This window comes from Dendrobates tinctorius, unplaced genomic scaffold (genome assembly GCF_039654945.1).
Source record: "Dendrobates tinctorius isolate UK_male_01 unplaced genomic scaffold, ASM3965494v1 ptg000099l, whole genome shotgun sequence".
Classification (NCBI taxonomy): Eukaryota; Metazoa; Chordata; class Amphibia; order Anura; family Dendrobatidae; genus Dendrobates; species Dendrobates tinctorius.
Genome location: NW_027361767.1, coordinates 8,758,464 through 8,776,870, shown reverse-complemented (window position 1 = coordinate 8,776,870; position 18,407 = coordinate 8,758,464). Strand labels below are relative to the sequence as shown.

The 18,407-nt window shown below is 50.9% G+C and overlaps 2 protein-coding genes across 2 annotated transcripts in view; both read right to left on the bottom strand.

Moving 5' to 3' along the window:
- Positions 1-7,266, bottom strand: part of KRI1 (KRI1 homolog) — a 30,601-nt gene extending 23,335 nt beyond the window's left edge. Inside the window, exons 1-6 of the mRNA XM_073587560.1 lie at positions 7,109-7,266; positions 3,771-3,847; positions 2,958-3,063; positions 779-869; positions 640-694; positions 237-286 (exon numbers count right to left, since the gene is read on the bottom strand). Of these exons, the coding sequence (XP_073443661.1) occupies positions 237-286; positions 640-694; positions 779-869; positions 2,958-3,063; positions 3,771-3,847; positions 7,109-7,184 (455 nt within the window). The 5' untranslated portion in view covers positions 7,185-7,266. The remainder of the gene's footprint in view (positions 1-236; positions 287-639; positions 695-778; positions 870-2,957; positions 3,064-3,770; positions 3,848-7,108) is intronic.
- A 6,738-nt stretch (positions 7,267-14,004) lies between these two features.
- Positions 14,005-16,297, bottom strand: CDKN2D (cyclin dependent kinase inhibitor 2D). The gene is made up of 2 exons (XM_073587569.1): positions 16,135-16,297; positions 14,005-15,901 (listed from the first exon to the last, which is right to left on the bottom strand). Exons 1-2 carry the CDS (start codon positions 16,273-16,275, stop codon positions 15,557-15,559), a joined length of 486 nt encoding a protein of 161 aa, XP_073443670.1. The 5' UTR covers positions 16,276-16,297; the 3' UTR covers positions 14,005-15,556.
- Positions 16,298-18,407: the final 2,110 nt, after the last annotated feature.

Below are 18,407 nucleotides of genomic sequence, written 5' to 3'. Positions count from 1 at the left end.
CACCCTGTGGTGGAAAGAGCAGACCCCATGTCACATAGCTCCTCCCTCCTGACTGTCACCCTGTGGTGGGAAAAGCAGACCCCATGTCACATAGCTCCTCCCTCCTGACTGTCACCCTGTGGTGGGAAAAGCAGACCCCATTTCACATAGCTCCTCCCTCCTGACTGTCACCCTGTGGTGGGAGGAGCAGACCCCAATGTCACACAGCTCCTCCCTCCAGCATTACACCTGCTCACCTTTCTCGGATCTGTCTCTGCTCCTCCATGTATGTTGGGGATCGCGCTCTCTAAAAATCAGAAAATTAGATCAGAACCAAAATAGATGAAAATGTTCTTTTATTTATTGTTTATGGATTTCCAGAATTAGAGAACATGTCTGGTTTCCTCTAAAGAACCTCACCCACCTACCCACAGACTGCAGCAAGTGTGGATGAGCTGCAGTACCAGGCACAACCTGTGGACAGGGGTGGCGCCATCTACTGCAAAAAGCAGCTGCATGTTCTAATTTTATAAGTGTGAACCCAGAAGAATGAGGCACCTGCACCCAGGAGAGCGCTAAGCGGGCACCCTGCACCTCTGCCCAATACCTGGGGCCTCCAGTGAGAGGTACGCTGATGGCGACATCAGCCACAACCATTACCTGATCCTGCACGAACATGTCGTCTTCTCCTGAGCTTTCATCATCCTCGTATTTACTGCAAGAAAAGAAGATGAGTGACCACAAGAAGCCGCCTACGGTACCCTCATGTCATGAGGACGAGCAAGTGTGACGTCCTCACCCCTCCTTCTCCAGGATGACTTTTCTTTCATAGTCCTTCAGGTACATGGGCTTCTCCTTGGAAGTTTTACTCTGGTTAGGGGCAGATGGACCTGAAACGCCGAAAATCATCCACAGATCATACATGGGAAACACAAGGGAAAGAAAAAAACAACCTGTATGTTACTGATCCTGTATCATACCCCAGAGCTGCACTCACTATTGTGCTGGTGCAGTCACTGTGTACATACATTACATTACTGATCCTGAGTTACACCCTGTATTATACCCCAGAGCTGCACTCACTATTCTGCTGGTGCAGTCACTGTGTACGTACATTACATTACTGATCCTGAGTTACATCCTGTATTATACTCCAGAGCTGCACTCACTATTCTGCTGGTGCAGTCACTGTGTACATACATTACATTACTGATCCTGAGTTACATCCTGTATTATACCCCAGAGCTGCACTCACTATTCTGCTGGTGCAGTCACTGTGTACATACATTACATTACTGATCCTGAGTTACATCCTGTATTATACTCCAGAGCTGCACTCACTATTGTGCTGGTGCAGTCACTGTGTACATACATTACATTACTGATCCTGAGTTACACCCTGTATTATACCCCAGAGCTGCACTCACTATTCTGCTGTTGCAGTCACTGTGTGTATACATTACTGATCCTGAGTTACATCCTGTATTATACTCCAGAGCTGCACTCACTATTCTGCTGGTGCAGTCACTGTGTACATACATTACATTACTGATCCTGAGTTACATCCTGTATTATACCCCAGAGCTGCACTCACTATTCTGCTGTTGCAGTCACTGTGTGTATACATTACTGATCCTGAGTTACATCCTGTATTATACTCCAGAGCTGCACTCACTATTCTGCTGGTGCAGTCACTGTGTACATACATTACATTACTGATCCTGAGTTACATCCTGTATTATACCCCAGAGCTGCACTCACTATTCTGCTGGTGCAGTCACTGTGTACATACATTACATTACTGATCCTGAGTTACATCCTGTATTATACTCCAGAGCTGCACTCACTATTCTGCTGGTGCAGTCACTGTGTACATACATTACTGATCCTGAGTTACACCCTGTATTATACCCCAGAGCTGCACTCACTATTCTGCTGGTGCAGTCACTGTGTACATACATTACTGATCCTGAGTTACACCCTGTATTATACCCCAGAGCTGCACTCACTATTCTGCTGGTGCAGTCACTGTGTACATACATTACATTACTGATCCTGAGTTACATCCTGTATTATACCCCAGAGCTGCACTCACTATTCAGCTGGTGCAGTCACTCTGTACATACATTACATTACTGATCCTGAGTTACATCCTGTATTATACCCCAGAGCTGCACTCACTATTCTGCTGTTGCAGTCACTGTGTGTATACATTACTGATCCTGAGTTACATCCTGTATTATACTCCAGAGCTGCACTCACTATTCTGCTGGTGCAGTCACTGTGTACATACATTACATTACTGATCCTGAGTTACATCCTGTATTATACCCCAGAGCTGCACTCACTATTCTGCTGGTGCAGTCACTGTGTACATACATTACATTACTGATCCTGAGTTACATCCTGTATTATACTCCAGAGCTGCACTCACTATTCTGCTGGTGCAGTCACTGTGTACATACATTACTGATCCTGAGTTACACCCTGTATTATACCCCAGAGCTGCACTCACTATTCTGCTGGTGCAGTCACTGTGTACATACATTACTGATCCTGAGTTACACCCTGTATTATACCCCAGAGCTGCACTCACTATTCTGCTGGTGCAGTCACTGTGTACATACATTACATTACTGATCCTGAGTTACATCCTGTATTATACCCCAGAGCTGCACTCACTATTCAGCTGGTGCAGTCACTCTGTACATACATTACATTACTGATCCTGAGTTACATCCTGTATTATACCCCAGAGCTGCACTCACTATTCTGCTGGTGCAGTCACTGTGTACATACATTACTGATCCTGAGTTACATCCTGTATTATACTCCAGAGCTGCACTCACTATTCTGCTGGTGCAGTCACTGTGTACATACATTACATTACTGATCCTGAGTAACTTCCTGCATTATACTCCAGAGCTGCGCTCACTGTGTACATACATTTCTTACAGCCGTCAGCTCAGCGCTCTTACCGGCTTCTGTGTAAAAGGTCGCGTCCTCCTTGTAGATGATGGGATCTTTCTTTTTGAGAAGGGACAGGGTGCGGTAAAAGTCTTTGTCCAGCTGGGGGTCGATCTCCTGCAGGACGGAGGAGAGGACACATCACCGTCTCCCGCAGATAACGTGAGGCCGTGCGTCGGGGAATGTGAACGGAGGAGAGGAGCGTCACCGTGATGCCCCTGATCCCGGGGAACGATCTCTCAGGCAGGTGAAATATCAGAGCCACGGGAGCCGAGAAGCTGCTCGCCGACATCATGAACATCTATAGGGGTCCCGACATATCGGGGGAAGCGGCCTGAGGACCCCCTACTGGTAACCTGAAATGGGGATAGACCCTTTGCCCCTTAGTAGGGGGCCACATTACTCACCAGGTCAGCCATAATAAGGGCCCCCAGCTTTTACAGCCCCGATGTGTCTGGGAGTCACGGCTTGTTTCTACTGACCCCTGACTAGCACTATGGGGGTCCCTGTATTTATGCAGCCTGAGCCCATTAGCGATCACATCACATAGAATATAAGGATGAAAGAAAGCTGGAGCAAATTAAAGCACCAGTCACCATCAGTACATTAGGAGAGGAAACCATCAGCATGTTGCCACTGATGGATCTAATAATTATTAAAAAAAACTAACAGATCAGCCAACAGCAGCTATCCTGCTTACTGACAGTTTCCAGTCAAAAACGAGTAAAAAAAAAAAAAAAACAACTTTTAAAAAATAAGCTGGATTTTATATGACTACATAACCCTGCCATCAGCGCCACAGCCACATCGGGGGCAGTACCCACCAGGTCATCCTCACTGTCCGACCCGGAGCTCGAGGAGCCGCTGTCGTCTGCTTGTTTGTCCCCGTATCGGTCCTTCACTGCACGAGAGAAAGAAATAATCCGGTGACGCCTCTATGAATAACAATACTGGTATAACCCTCAGGCTGAAGACTGCTCACAGCTGAGGGTTTGTGACACTGCTACACACTGAACTCATCGTGACAGGACACAATACTGCACAGTGCTGTTATTGGGGGGGGGGAGGGGCGCAACTGCAACAGATGCGGGGGTGGAAATCGCACCCCAGCACTGGAGACCGAGGGGCCCCAAAAGGTCCTTTTGCCCCATATGAGAAAAGACCATCACTATTAAAGACCCCCGATAATTGGGGCCTAAAAGCTTCATGTTACCCAACTGGGTGGGGGGAAAATTGGGAGGAGCAGGCACTGTGGTGGGAGAAAGCGTGGAACAAGCTTGTACCGCTGTGTAGGGGGGCATCTAGGACCAATGCACGCCGCTGTGTAGGGGGCACCTGGGACCAATGCACGCCGCTGGGTAGGGGGCACCTGGGACCAATGCACGCCGCCGTGTAGGGGGGCACCTGGGACCAATGCACGCCGCTGTGTAGGGGGGGCACCTGGGACCAATGCACGCCGCTGTGTAGGGGGGCACCTGGGACCAATGCACGCCGCTGTGTAGGGGGGCACCTGGGACCAATGCACGCTGCTGTGTAGGGGGGCACCTGGGACCAATGCACGCTGCTGTGTAGGGGGGCACCTGGGACCAATGCACGCCGCTGTGTAGGGGGGCACCTGGGACCAATGCACGCCGCTGTGTAGGGGGGCACCTGGGACCAATGCACGCCGCTGTGTAGGGGGCACCTGGGACCAATGCACGCAGCTGTGTAGGGGGGCACCTGGGACCAATGCACGCCGCTGTGTAGGGGGCACCTGGGACCAATGCACGCCGCTGTATAGGGGGGCACCTGGGACCAATGCACGCCGCTGTGTAGGGGGGCACCTGGGACCAATGCACGCCGCTGTGTAGGGGGCACCTGGGACCAATGCACGCAGCTGTGTAGGGGGGCACCTAGGACCAATGCACGCCGCTGTGTAGGGGGCACCTGGGACCAATGCACGCCGCTGTGTAGGGGGCACCTAGGACCAATGCACGCCGCTGGGTAGGGGGCACCTGGGACCAATGCACGCCGCTGTGTAGGGGGGCACCTGGGACCAATGCACGCCGCTGTGTAGGGGGCACCTAGGACCAATGCACGCCGCTGTGTAGGGGGGGCACCTGGGACCAATGCACGCCGCTGTGTAGGGGGGGCACCTGGGTCCAATGCACGCCGCTGTGTAGGGGGGGGCACCTGGGACCAATGCACGCCGCTGTGTAGGGGGGGGCACCTGGGACCAATGCACGCCGCTGTGTAGGGGGGGGCACCTGGGACCAATGCACGCCGCTGTGTAGGGGGGGGCACCTGGGACCAATGCACGCCGCTGTGTAGGGGGGGGCACCTGGGACCAATGCACGCCGCTGTGTAGGGGGGGGCACCTGGGACCAATGCACGCCGCTGTGTAGGGGGCACCTGGGACCAATGCACGCCGCTGTGTAGGGGGGCACCTGGGACCAATGCACGCCGCTGTGTAGGGGGGGGCACCTGGGACCAATGCACGCCGCTGTGTAGGGGGGGGGCACCTGGGACCAATGCACGCCGCTGTGTAGGGGGGCACCTGGGACCAATGCACGCCGCTGTGTAGGGGGGGGCACCTGGGACCAATGCACGCCGCTGTGTAGGGGGGCACCTGGGACCAATGCACGCCGCTGTGTAGAGGGCACCTGGGACCAATGCACGCCGCTGTGTAGGGGGGCACCTGGGACCAATGCACGCCGCTGTGTAGGGGGGCACCTGGGACCAATGCACGCCGCTGTGTAGGGGGGGCACCTGGGACCAATGCACGCCGCTGTGTAGGGGGGGCACCTGGGACCAATGCACGCCGCTGTGTAGGGGGGCACCTGGGACCAATGCACGCCGCTGTGTAGGGGGGCACCTGGGACCAATGCACGCCGCTGTGTAGGGGGCACCTAGGACCAATGCACGCCGCTGTGTAGGGGGCACCTAGGACCAATGCACGCCGCTGTGTAGGGGGGCACCTGGGACCAATGCACGCCGCTGTGTAGGGGGGCACCTGGGACCAATGCACGCCGCTGTGTAGGGGGGGCACCTGGGACCAATGCACGCCGCTGTGTAGGGGGGGCACCTGGGACCAATGCACGCCGCTGTGTAGGGGGGCACCTGGGACCAATGCACGCCGCTGTGTAGGGGGGCACCTGGGACCAATGCACGCCGCTGTGTAGGGGGGCACCTGGGACCAATGCACGCCGCTGTGTAGGGGGCACCTAGGACCAATGCACGCCGCTGTGTAGGGGGGCACCTGGGACCAATGCACGCCGCTGTGTAGGGGGGCACCTGGGACCAATGCACGCCGCTGTGTAGGGGGGGGCACCTGGGACCAATGCACGCCGCTGTGTAGGGGGGCACCTGGGACCAATGCACGCCGCTGTGTAGGGGGGCACCTGGGACCAATGCACGCCGCTGTGTAGGGGGGCACCTGGGACCAATGCACGCCGCTGTGTAGGGGGGCACCTGGGACCAATGCACGCCGCTGTGTAGGGGGGCACCTGGGACCAATGCACGCCGCTGTGTAGGGGGGCACCTGGGACCAATGCACGCCGCTGTGTAGGGGGCACCTAGGACCAATGCACGCCGCTGTGTAGGGGGGCACCTGGGACCAATGCACGCCGCTGTGTAGGGGGGCACCTGGGACCAATGCACGCCGCTGTGTAGGGGGGGGCACCTGGGACCAATGCACGCTGCTGTGTAGGGGGGCACCTGGGACCAATGCACGCCGCTGTGTAGGGGGGCACCTGGGACCAATGCACGCCGCTGTGTAGGGGGGCACCTGGGACCAATGCACGCCGCTGTGTAGGGGGGGGCACCTGGGACCAATGCACGCTGCTGTGTAGGGGGCACCTAGGACCAATGCACGCCGCTGTGTAGGGGGGCACCTGGGACCAATGCACGCCGCTGTGTAGGGGGCACCTAGGACCAATGCACGCCGCTGTGTAGGGGGCCACTGGCACGGGCTGGGGAGACTCTCCTACCGCAGCCCAGTCACGGCGAACTACAAGTCACAGCACATCTCCGAGTGATATCTAGTAGTTTATACTGGACCGTGAGAACTACAAGTCCCAGCCTCTCTATTGCACGCAGGGGGCTGCAGTGTTGCCCTTTAAGGCTCAGGAAAGCCACTTCCGGTCAGGCCTATAACACGGACCCCGGGGAGCGGGACACTTACGCCGCTGCAGCTCCTCCTTCTCCCGGTAGCGGTCATAGCGCTCGGCGAACTGGCGATTGATCTTCAGTTCGGCCATGCTGTTCACGGCACCAGGAACCACGTTACCTCACAGGACACGCCCACTCCGTTACGTCATGCGTTTCATCGGAGATAATAACAAAGCAAGGATTCCGCCTTTTGCGTTTCAAGTTAAACCAGCCAATCATCACCGTGGGGGGCGGGGCGCTATTTTAAAGGGCCAGAACTCTATTATGTTATTTTCTCCAGTTATGATGATGATTAGTTGGAGGGCGGTACTGCAGCTTGAAGTGGAGTATGTGACTGCTCTGTGATGAGGATTTCTCACCTCTCATCCTGCTTCTTCCATGAATCCACCATATATAATATTCAGGGTTTGGCTTCAGCTGCACAATGGAAAAAAAAAAAGTAAATCGCAGAAAAATCACAAGCAAAGTCTGGAAAAGTAAGTGGCGAAAGAGAGAAATACAGCTGGAGGGTCACTTTTTAACTGTGTATAAAGAGCATGTTAGAGAGGCAGAGTCTCCCCGCAGCAAAGATGGTCGGAGGTCACCGATCTGTCAACTGCTTCTAAAACGTGGAAGAAATTCTGAAAAATGTACTAAGACTCCCATCATGTACAGCACATATCAAACTCATCAATATTCTTTCCATTGTATCCCCCATACAGCCCTTATTCACACAGGACGTCACAGGGTGAGGCTTTAATATTAAAGGTTAGGACCAGCCCGAAGTTGGGTAACACCATGACGCTGGTGTTATTAATACGCACTATTGCTTTTACTTATTACTTACAGCGGGGTATTTTTTATTTTGTTTCTGTCGGGTTTTAATACAAAAAAATCTCCAAAATACGGACATAATCTTCCCCACCCCCCAGTGGTCCCCACACAGTAGTAGAGGATGCCTTTGCTGCCACTAAATAGGAATAGCATCCACCCTTCATGCCCTGTTACAGGTTTAACTTCCCCCTTTGTGATCCCATACAACAATAATGCCCCCATTGTGACCCCATAGTCTAATAAAGCCCCCCATATGGTATATTGTCCCTCATTGTGACTCCATAGTCTAATAAAGCCCCCATGGTATATTGTCCCTCATTGTGACCCCATAGCCTAATAAAGCCCCCCATATGGTATATTGTCCCCCATTGTGACTCCATAGTCTAATAAAGCCCCCCATATGGTATATTGTCCCCCATTGTGACTCCATAGTCTAATAAAGCCCCCCCATATGGTATATTGTCCCTCATTGTGACCCCGTAGTCTAATAAAGCCCCCCATATGGTATATTGTCCCTCATTGTGACTCCATAGTCTAATAAAGCCCCCCCATGGTATATTGTCCCTCATTGTGACCCCATAGTCTAATAAAGCCCCCCCATGGTATATTGTCCCTCATTGTGACCCCATAGTCTAATAAAGCACCCCATATGGTATATTGTCCCTCATTGTGACCCGATAGTCTAATAAAGCCCCCCATATGGTATATTGTCCCTCATTGTGACCCCATAGTGTAATAAAGCCCCCCATATGGTATATTGTCCCTCATTGTGACCCCAAAGTCTAATAAAGCACCCCATATGGTATATTGTCCCTCATTGTGACCCCATAGTCTAATAAAGCACCCCATATGGTATATTGTCCCTCATTGTGACCCCATAGTCTATTAAAGCACCCCATATGGTATATTGTCCCCCATTGTGACCCCATAGTCTAATAAAGCCCCCCATATGGTATATTGTCCCTCATTGTGACCCCATAGTCTAATAAAGCCCCCCATGGTATATTGTCCCCCATTGTGACGCCATAGTCTAATAAAGCCCCCCATATGGTATATTGTCCCTCATTGTGACCCCATAGTGTAATAAAGCCCCCCATATGGTATATTGTCCCTCATTGTGACCCCATAGTCTAATAAAGCACCCCATATGGTATATTGTCCCTCATTGTGACCCCATAGTCTAATAAAGCACCCCATATGGTATATTGTCCCTCATTGTGACCCCATAGTCTAATAAAGCACCCCATATGGTATATTGTCCCTCATTGTGACCCTATAGTCTAATAAAGCACCCCATATGGTATATTGTCCCTCATTGTGACTCCATAGTCTAATAAAGCACCCCATATGGTATATTGTCCCTCATTGTGACCCCATAGTCTAATAAAGCCCCCCATATGGTATATTGTCCCTCATTGTGACCCCATAGTCTAATAAAGCCTCCCATATGGTATATTGTCCCTCATTGAGACCCCATAGTCTATTAAAGCACCCCATATGGTATATTGTCCCCCATTGTGACCCCATAGTCTAATAAAGCCCCCCATATGGTATATTGTCCCTCATTGTGACCCCATAGTCTAATAAAGCCCCCCCATGGTATATTGTCCCCCATTGTGACTCCATAGTCTAATAAAGCCCCCCATATGGTATATTGTCCCTCATTGTGGCCCCATAGTCTAATAAAGCCCCCCATATAGTATATTGTCCCTCATTGTGACTCCATAGTCTAATAAAGCCCCCCATATGGTATATTGTCCCTCATTGTGACTCCATAGTCTAATAAAGCACCCCATATGGTATATTGTCCCTCATTGTGACCCCATAGTCTAATAAAGCCCCCCATATGGTATATTGTCCCTCATTGTGACCCCATAGTCTAATAAAGCCCCCCATATGGTATATTGTCCCTCATTGTGACCCCATAGTCTAATAAAGCCCCCCCAAGGTATATTGTCCCCCATTGTGACTCCATAGTCTAATAAATCCCCCCATATGGTATAATAATAATAATAATAATAATAATAATAATCTTTATTTATATAGCGCCAACATATTCCGCAGCGCTTTACAGTTGAACAGTTTCAAACACAACAGTCATAAGTAACAACGTTAACAATACAATAATTAAAGCGAAATAAGACGACCCTGCTCGTGGAGCTTACAATCTACAATGAGGTGGGGGGGATACAAAGCACAGGTTTGTATTTACAATGATGTATTTACAATGACGGTCCAGCCATCTTCAGGGGGTGGGGGTTATTGTCCCTCATTGTGACTCCATAGTCTAATAAAGCCCCCCATATGGTATATTGTCCCTCATTGTGACTCCATAGTCTAATAAAGCCCCCCCATGGTATATTGTCCCTCATTTTGACTCCATAGTCTAATAAAGCCCCCCCATGGTATATTGTCCCTCATTGTGACTCCATAGTCTAATAAAGCCCCCCCATGGTATATTGTCCCCCATTGTGACTCCATAGCCTAATAAAGCCCCCCATATGGTATATTGTTCCCTCATTGTGACTCCATAGTCTAATAAAGCCCCCCATATGGTATATTGTCCCTCACTGTGACTCCATAGTCTAATAAAGCACCCCATGTGGTATATTGTCCCTCATTGTGACTCTATAGTCTAATAAAGCCCCCCATATGCTATATTGTCCCTCATTGTGACTCCATAGTCTAATAAAGCCCCCCCATGGTATATTGTCCCTCATTTTGACTCCATAGTCTAATAAAGCCCTCCCATGGTATATTGTCCCTCATTGTGACTCCATAGTCTAATAAAGCCCCCTATATGGTATATTGTCCCTCATTGTGACTCCATAGTCTAATAAAGCCCCCCATATGGTATATTGTCCCTCATTGTGACTCCATAGTCTAATAAAGCCCCCTATATGGTATATTATCCCTCATTGTGACTCCATAGTCTAATAAAGCCCCCCATATGGTATATTGTCCCTCATTGTGACTCCATAGTCTAATAAAGCCCTCCCATGGTATATTGTCCCTCATTGTGACTCCATAGTCTAATAAAGCCCCCCCATGGTATATTGTCCCCCATTGTGACTCCATAGTTTAATAAAGCCACCCATATGGTATATTGTTCCTCATTGTGACTCCATAGTCTAATAAAGCCCCCCATGGTGTATTGTCCCCCATTGTGACTCCATAGTCTAATAACGCCCCCCATATGGTATATTGTCCCTCATTGTGACTCCATAGTCTAATAAAGCTCCCCATATAGTATAATGTCCATTGTGAGCCCATACAACAATAATGCCTACATTTTGACCCCATATTATAAAAGCCCCTGTATGGTACAGTGACCCCCATTGTGATCCTATAGTGTAATAAAGCCCTCATATAGTATAATGTCCCCCATTGTGACCCCAGTCTAATAAAGCTCCCTATATAGTACAAAGTACCCAATTGTGAGTCCATACAACAATATTGCCCCTATTGTGTCCCAAGTCCAATAAAGCCCCCCATATAGTATAACGTCCCCCCTTGTGAGCCCAAACAACAATAATGCCCCCATTATGACCCTGTAGTCTTATAAAGCCCCCATACAGTATGACATCCCCCATTGAAAGCCCAAAGAATAATGCCCATCATTGTGAGCCCCATAGTCTAATAAAGCCCACCCCCACATAGTATAATGTCCCCCATTGTGAGTCCATACAACGATGGCCTCCATTATGACCACGTACAATAATGTCCCCTCCACCCCTGAGTCCACTCCATATAGTGCAGCTGCCCTCCTGCTGTACATGTACTGTGCACGACACCAAGGGGTTAAGAATAGAAAAAAAGTAAACCCATAATTGAGGTGAACCCTTCTGTGCAGGGCATTAGTATAAAAGCTTCTTACTGATGTCATGATGCCGGCCCCGGGCGCTCCACCCCACACGCAGCCCTATAGTCGCTGCATGCATAACTTATCAGGATAATCCTAAAAAAACCCAGAAAAGGGGATTACTGTATAATCAAGGGGAATCAGACAGAGGAGCATTGTCATTTTCATGCTTTCTGCCAGCAAATCCAAATTTCTTGTTTTATGTCGAGAGTTTACTACAATTATATCCAGTGTATGCCGTAAAGACCCTCAGATGGACCCCAATATTATAAGCCAATGTGGGGGGGGGGTGGGTGAAGAGAGGTTTTTTTCCCCATATACCAGTGCACTAGTCTAAGTGGGGGGCGAGTCATCATGGGGCATCACACTTTTGGGAGGCACTGTGGGTGTGCCGGAAAGGTAACTTGGGGAAACATTATGGCTGCCATAGTGTGTATAGGGGGCATTGTGGGGATTCATATTGTGTGCTGAGGAATAAAATATTGGGACATCACCTTTTGTGGAGGAGTGCAGAGTAAGAGTATTTATACTGTGTGTGGGGGGAGGTGCAATATGGAGGCGTCAGCAAGGGGCATCATAGTGTGTGTGGGGAGTACTGAGGGGCATCATACTGTGCGTAGAGGGAGCACTGAGGGGCATCATACTGTGTGTAGAGGGAGCACTGAGGGGCATCATACTGTGTGTAGAGGGAGCACTGAGGGGCATCATACTGTGTGTAGAGGGAGCACTGAGGGGCATCATACTGTGTGTAGAGGGAGCACTGAGGGGCAACATACTGTGTGTAGAGGGAGCACTGAGGGGCAACATACTGTGTGTAGAGGGAGCACTGAGGGGCATCATACTGTGCGTAGAGGGAGCACTGAGGGGCATCATACTGTGCGTAGAGGGAGCACTGAGGGGCATCATACTGTGCGTAGAGGGAGCACTGAGGGGCATCATACTGTGCGTAGAGGGAGCACTGAGGGGCATCATACTGTGTGTAGAGGGAGCACTGAGGGGCAACATACTGTGTGTAGAGGGAGCACTGAGGGGCAACATACTGTGTGTAGAGGGAGCACTGAGGGGCATCATACTGTGTGTAGAGGGAGCACTGAGGGGCATCATACTGTGTGTAGAGGGAGCACTGAGGGGCATCATACTGTGTGTAGAGGGAGCACTGAGGGGCATCATACTTTGTGTAGAGGGAGCACTGAGGGGCATCATACTATGTGGGGGAGAGCACTGAGGGGCATCATACTGTGTGTAGAGGGAGCACTGAGGGGCATCATACTGTGTGTAGAGGGAGCACTGAGGGGCATCATACTGTGTGTAGAGGGAGCACTGAGGGGCATCATACTGTGTGTAGAGGGAGCACTGAGGGGCATCATACTATGTGTGTGTGTGTGTGTGTGTGTGGGGGGGGGGGGGGGGGGAGTGCCGAGGGGCGTCATACTATGCGGGGGGGGCACTGAGGGGCATCATACTGTGTGTGGAGGGGGGGGGAGCACCAAGGGGCATCATACTGTGTGTAGAGGGAGAACTGGGGGGCATCATACTGTGTGTGTCTGTGGAGTAGTGAGGGGCATCATACTGTGTGTGTGTAGGGGGAGCACTGAGGGCCTGCTATTGTGTGTCTGTGGAGTAGTGAGAGGTCTTATACTCTGTGTGGGGGGCAATATACTGTGGTTGGGGCCCATCTTTGGGGAATTATATTGATTGGTTCATCACAGAGTGAGGACCATGAAAAAAAGGCACCACACTGTGACCATGAAGAGGCTTCACTAGGGGAACTATTTCAAGAGCGTCCAAAAAGGGCTGTATGCTGTCAGACGTGTGGCTTACAGTAAAAAAAAGTCAAAATAAATTCTATACATGTCCCGCTTTTCTATTTTTTTTTTGGAATGTGCAGGAATCTGAAATAAACAGACACCATGTTGGAAGCGTGACCTTAAATCTAAAGAAATAAATTAGGATGGGAGAGAGAGTTCTGCTGTTGATGAATTTAACTCAGAAGGACTGACCACAAATGAAATCTTTCAGTAATAGCGCCACCTTGGCCAACAGGTCATGTTTGGTATTGCTGATCAGCCACATTCCCGGTGTCAGTCTTCTCACACCTTCTTCCATGATGTCATCTCCAGCGGACCAATCACAACCTGCAGGAGATGACATCACTAGTACTGCATCTCCATCGGTCAGACACTCGCCCTCCCACCCACCCCCTCCGAACAAATGAGACCCCTCAGGCCAGCACATAAGTATTTCCCATTTTATATTTATTGAATTCAGATCTCAAAACAGCAAGCGACGCCGAAAACGACAACCAGAGTTAAAAACCATCCAAATGTAACAAAGATTTAAAAATAAAAAGCAGAAAATTAAAAAAAAAAAACAAACCTTCAAGTCCACAAATATTAATTTAATAGTTAAAAAAACAAAGTCATCCAAAAAGTCCTTCACGGGTTTAATAAATACAGAAATTCATATTTCATCCAATGCTACGGATTAAGGGCGAGAAAATTCATATATTTCTTAAATTAATATTAAAAAAAAGCCATTAAATACGGTTTTATAATGTGCACGGGCTGGACACAAACAAAAAAAAAAAAAAAGGAAGAAAAAAATTTTTTTCCCTTCTACAGTCAGAACCAAACTAAAAAAAACAACAGAAATATGAGGTCAATAAATTAAGAAACAAAACAAAAAACGGATGCGTACCTGGTAGCAAATCATACCAGACTGACAATCCTCTTAGTTTAGTACTGCAAAGAATAAAAATTATAAAAAACAAAGAATATTGCACCGTGTAACCCCAACGTTATATATTACGATAAGAAAGCAGTTAAAAAAAAAAATTTAAAAAATTATAAATTTTTGTAAGTTTTTTTAATATGTAACAATATGTTTTGTTCATTTGCATACTTTTTTTTAATGAGCACGTAAATCGAATTAATGGTAAAAGGCTATTTTGCACAATATTTTTTCGGATATTTCCGCGCTAAAAAAAAATCACTTCCTTTTGGGCCTTTAATGGGTGTTGTGGCCCTTTAAGACGATCACGCAGTTGAGTTTTTACAGTAAAGTTGTGGCCTGGGATGATCATAGAAAGAGTTGTCGTGCCGCGTCTGAGGGGTTAAGCCGGATGGGGTACATGGCTGTCCCGAAATTCCTGCGCGGTGCTCTCCTACGCTGTCGCCCGGACCTTAGTCATTCATAGGAAGCAGAAAATCAAGGAATGGCATGTAGTAGGAGGATTAGGAAAAAAAAAAATAAAAATTCCTCCTGTCCGCGTCCGCCTACATCAAATTCTAATCCGGTGACTGCTCCGCCGCGGCGTCTACAAAGTGGCGATTATCTGGTGGTCTGCTGATACAACCTGTGCACTGGGGTGGAAGTCTAGTGGTACTGTACCTTTAATTAATGCCTTGCATAGGGAGACGTAACAAAAAAAAAAAAAAGTAAAACATAAATTACACAAAATATAAAAAAAATAAAATAACGATAATAAAAAAAAAATAATCACCTGAGTATCAAAATAAAACAACCTGCACATAACCGGCCATACATGCACATAGTATATACACTTTACAGGGAAATGCCCCCCATACCGCACAGTTTGTAAAAGCAGGTATCATGGATACAGGAGGTGCCTGACCGCAGCAGACGTCAGCCGCCGTGCCTGATCGCAGGGGTGTAAGCGGTTCCTCGTTTATTTAGTGCCGCCCATACGAGCGTGACCCAGTGGCTGGTGGGCACCGCGCAGGGAGGCGTCTCCGCTCTTCGTCTCACACCCACACGTGGCCGCTTCTACCTATGTAATTCTAATATGGCCGCCAGGTTGGGACCCAGCACGGACGCGAGCTGCAGGGGGGTCCTACCCTGCCGGTCCCGGTGCTCTAAGTTGGAGCGTGAGGCGAGGTAGGCGATGACGGGGAGGTGGCCCTCTCGGAGGGCCAGGTGGACAGGGAGAGAGCCCGAGGCGTCAGGAGTGTTGACGTCGGCGCCGTATTGAACCAAGACCTGCAGGGTGTCCAGGAAGCCCGTCCGGGCGGCATCGTGAGCCGGGGAGATGCCGTACGAGTCCTGGGTATTCGGGCAGGCGCCCTGCTTCAGAAGCTCGGATGCCACCGATGTGCTGCCGAACATCATCACCTGGACAGACAAAGGGAGAGGGGTCATGAGAACAAAGCGCTGGCCCTGTGAGCGGGGCAGGGGCACAGCTCCTATAGAAGTCAATGGCAGCAGTATCAATATAGAGCCCACTAGCGCCCCCCTAGTGGCTGCTGCTAGCAGCCCTCAGGCGGCTTTAGGTAATCCGGCTGCTGTGCCTTAGGATATGACTGCAGCCATATATCAGGTGAGTGCGTGATGTGACAGGTACACACCTGCAGGGCGGTCTTTCCGAAGCGGTTCAGGCAGTCTGGATGGATTCGCTCCTGGTAGAGCAGCCTCTTCACCTCGTCCAGATCTCCCTGAGCTGCGGCTCGTGTCAGGAGGTCTCCGGCACTGGTCTCGTGCACCAACATGAGGGGTGAGGATGGGGAGGATCTGTGAGGTGAGGAGGAGGAAGGTCAGCACTGATAATGCTACAGATTCACCCGACTACTGGGGTGGCACCGGCCCCATACACATGCTACTGCACTGATTATGGGGGCACTGATTATGGCTCCTTCCTGGAAACTATTCCTAGCAGTGTCGGGGAGCGCCCGTGGACGGACGGGATCTGTGCAAGGAGCAGCTGTCACGCAGTCAGAATAGCGCACAGCTGTCCTGGAGCGCCCGTGTCACCACGCGCATTATATATGGGGGCAGCTGCCCGTCCTATACACCACTGAGCGCACGGGAGGCTTCACACAGGAGACCAGGAGCTGCACAGACATCGGCCCCCGCTGCTGGTGGCCACAAACGCTCCTCTGTGGGATGATGTGGGGCCATGTGTTCTCCCGATGGTCACACATGTTTCCTTCTCTATCCCCCTTGGTCGCGCAGATCACATTATCACAGCGCTGCGCCAATCATTATAGCACAGATCAGCACAGCGCAGAGCAACACAGCACTCACAGCAGTGCACAATTACCACAGCGCAGAGCATCACAGCAGAGCATCACAGCAGAGCATCACAGCAGTGCACAATTACCACAGCGCAGAGCATCACAGCAGAGCATCACAGCAGAGCATCACAGCAGAGCATCACAGCAGAGTACATTACCGCAGCACAGCGCAGAGCATCACAGCAGAGCACATTACCGCAGCGCTGCGCCAGTCATTACAGCACAGGTCAACAAAGCGCAGAGTAACACAGCAGAGCACATTACCACAGTGCAACACACAACACAGCGCACACTGCCATGCAATACCTGCCTAATAGCGCCATGTACTGCCCAGCCTAATAGCGCCATACACCGCCCAGCCTAATAGCGCCATACACCCCCAGCCTAATAGCGCCATACACCCCCAGCCTAATAGCGCCATACACCCCCAGCCTAATAGCGCCATACACCCCCAGCCTAATAGCGCCATACACCCCCAGCCTAATAGCGCCATACACCCCCAGCCTAATAGCGCCATACACCCCCAGCCTAATAGCGCCATACACCCCCAGCCTAATAGCGCCGTACACCGCCCAGCCTAATAGCGCCATACACCCCCAGCCTAATAGCGCCATACACCGCCCAGCCTAATAGCGCCATACACCGCCAGCCTAATAGCGCCATACACCCCCAGCCTAATAGCGCCATACACCCCCAGCCTAATAGCGCCATGCGGGCACTATATGTCACTACTATGACCGCTGCCCTTACTGTCCGGCGCAGGTACCTGACACCATGTGGCGGTATTACATGGCTCAGTCCCCCTGTATACAGCACTAGTGTCAGCACGGCCCAGGGACAGACTGCAGGCTCCCGGATGAGATCAGCAGGCGCTGAGCCGGCACAGGCTGTAGCCATGGAGACACCGCAGTCAGCAGGAGAGCTGTGTACACCGCACGGCGCTGGTTGTTTTCCCCAGGGGCCGGTGACGTCACCATGGTAACACACCCTGTCCGCGGATGACCCTCCCTATAGGTGTAGCAGGAGGATCAGTCTGTGCAGTGACAGGTAACCCCCAGCCTCCCCGCAGCCGCCTCCTCACCTCCTCTCACACTCTGCGTTCCCGCCTCGACCACCGGGTGAGCCCCTCAGCACGGAGGCGACCAACGGACGCAGCGGCAGCCGAGCGCCCAGCCGCCGGCTCTGTGTCGCTCACTCTGTGTCTCTCTGACGTCACAGCCCCACGTGGTACGAGTGTTTTTTTTAAATATCGCAACTGTGTATCCGCAACTGAGGAGGGGAGGGGGTGGGAGGCGGGGTCTGCCCAGGCCGTCACCTCTAGCCACGCCCATCACCACCACACACTCCACCAATGAGGAGAGGTTAGAAGAGAGGGCTCGCCGTTGCTATGAAGTAACCTAGGGAAGGAGAGCGGCAGAGGACAATCATTGGTTAGTGAGGCGCCTATCAGAGGATTTAGCATCACGTGGGCGGGGCGTGTGATGTTTTTTAAACGCAGAGAGGGCGGGTTTCGCGTCATTGCTGAGGTAAAGGGTCAGGTAGGTGTCAGGGCGCGGGCTCACCTCCCTGTCACCTCGGCTGCCGGGGTTTCAGTCGACAGAAGCCTC

What these genes read in the sequence shown, in the direction of transcription:
- CDKN2D (XM_073587569.1), bottom strand. Translation starts at nt 16,275, where the DNA reads ATGTTGGTGCACGAGACCAGTGCCGGAGACCTCCTGACACGAGCCGCA. An exon ending in TCGGAAAGACCGCCCTGCAG is followed by an intron (nt 15,902 to 16,134) that starts GTGTGTACCTGT and finishes TTGTCTGTCCAG; the next exon opens with GTGATGATGTTCGGCAGCAC.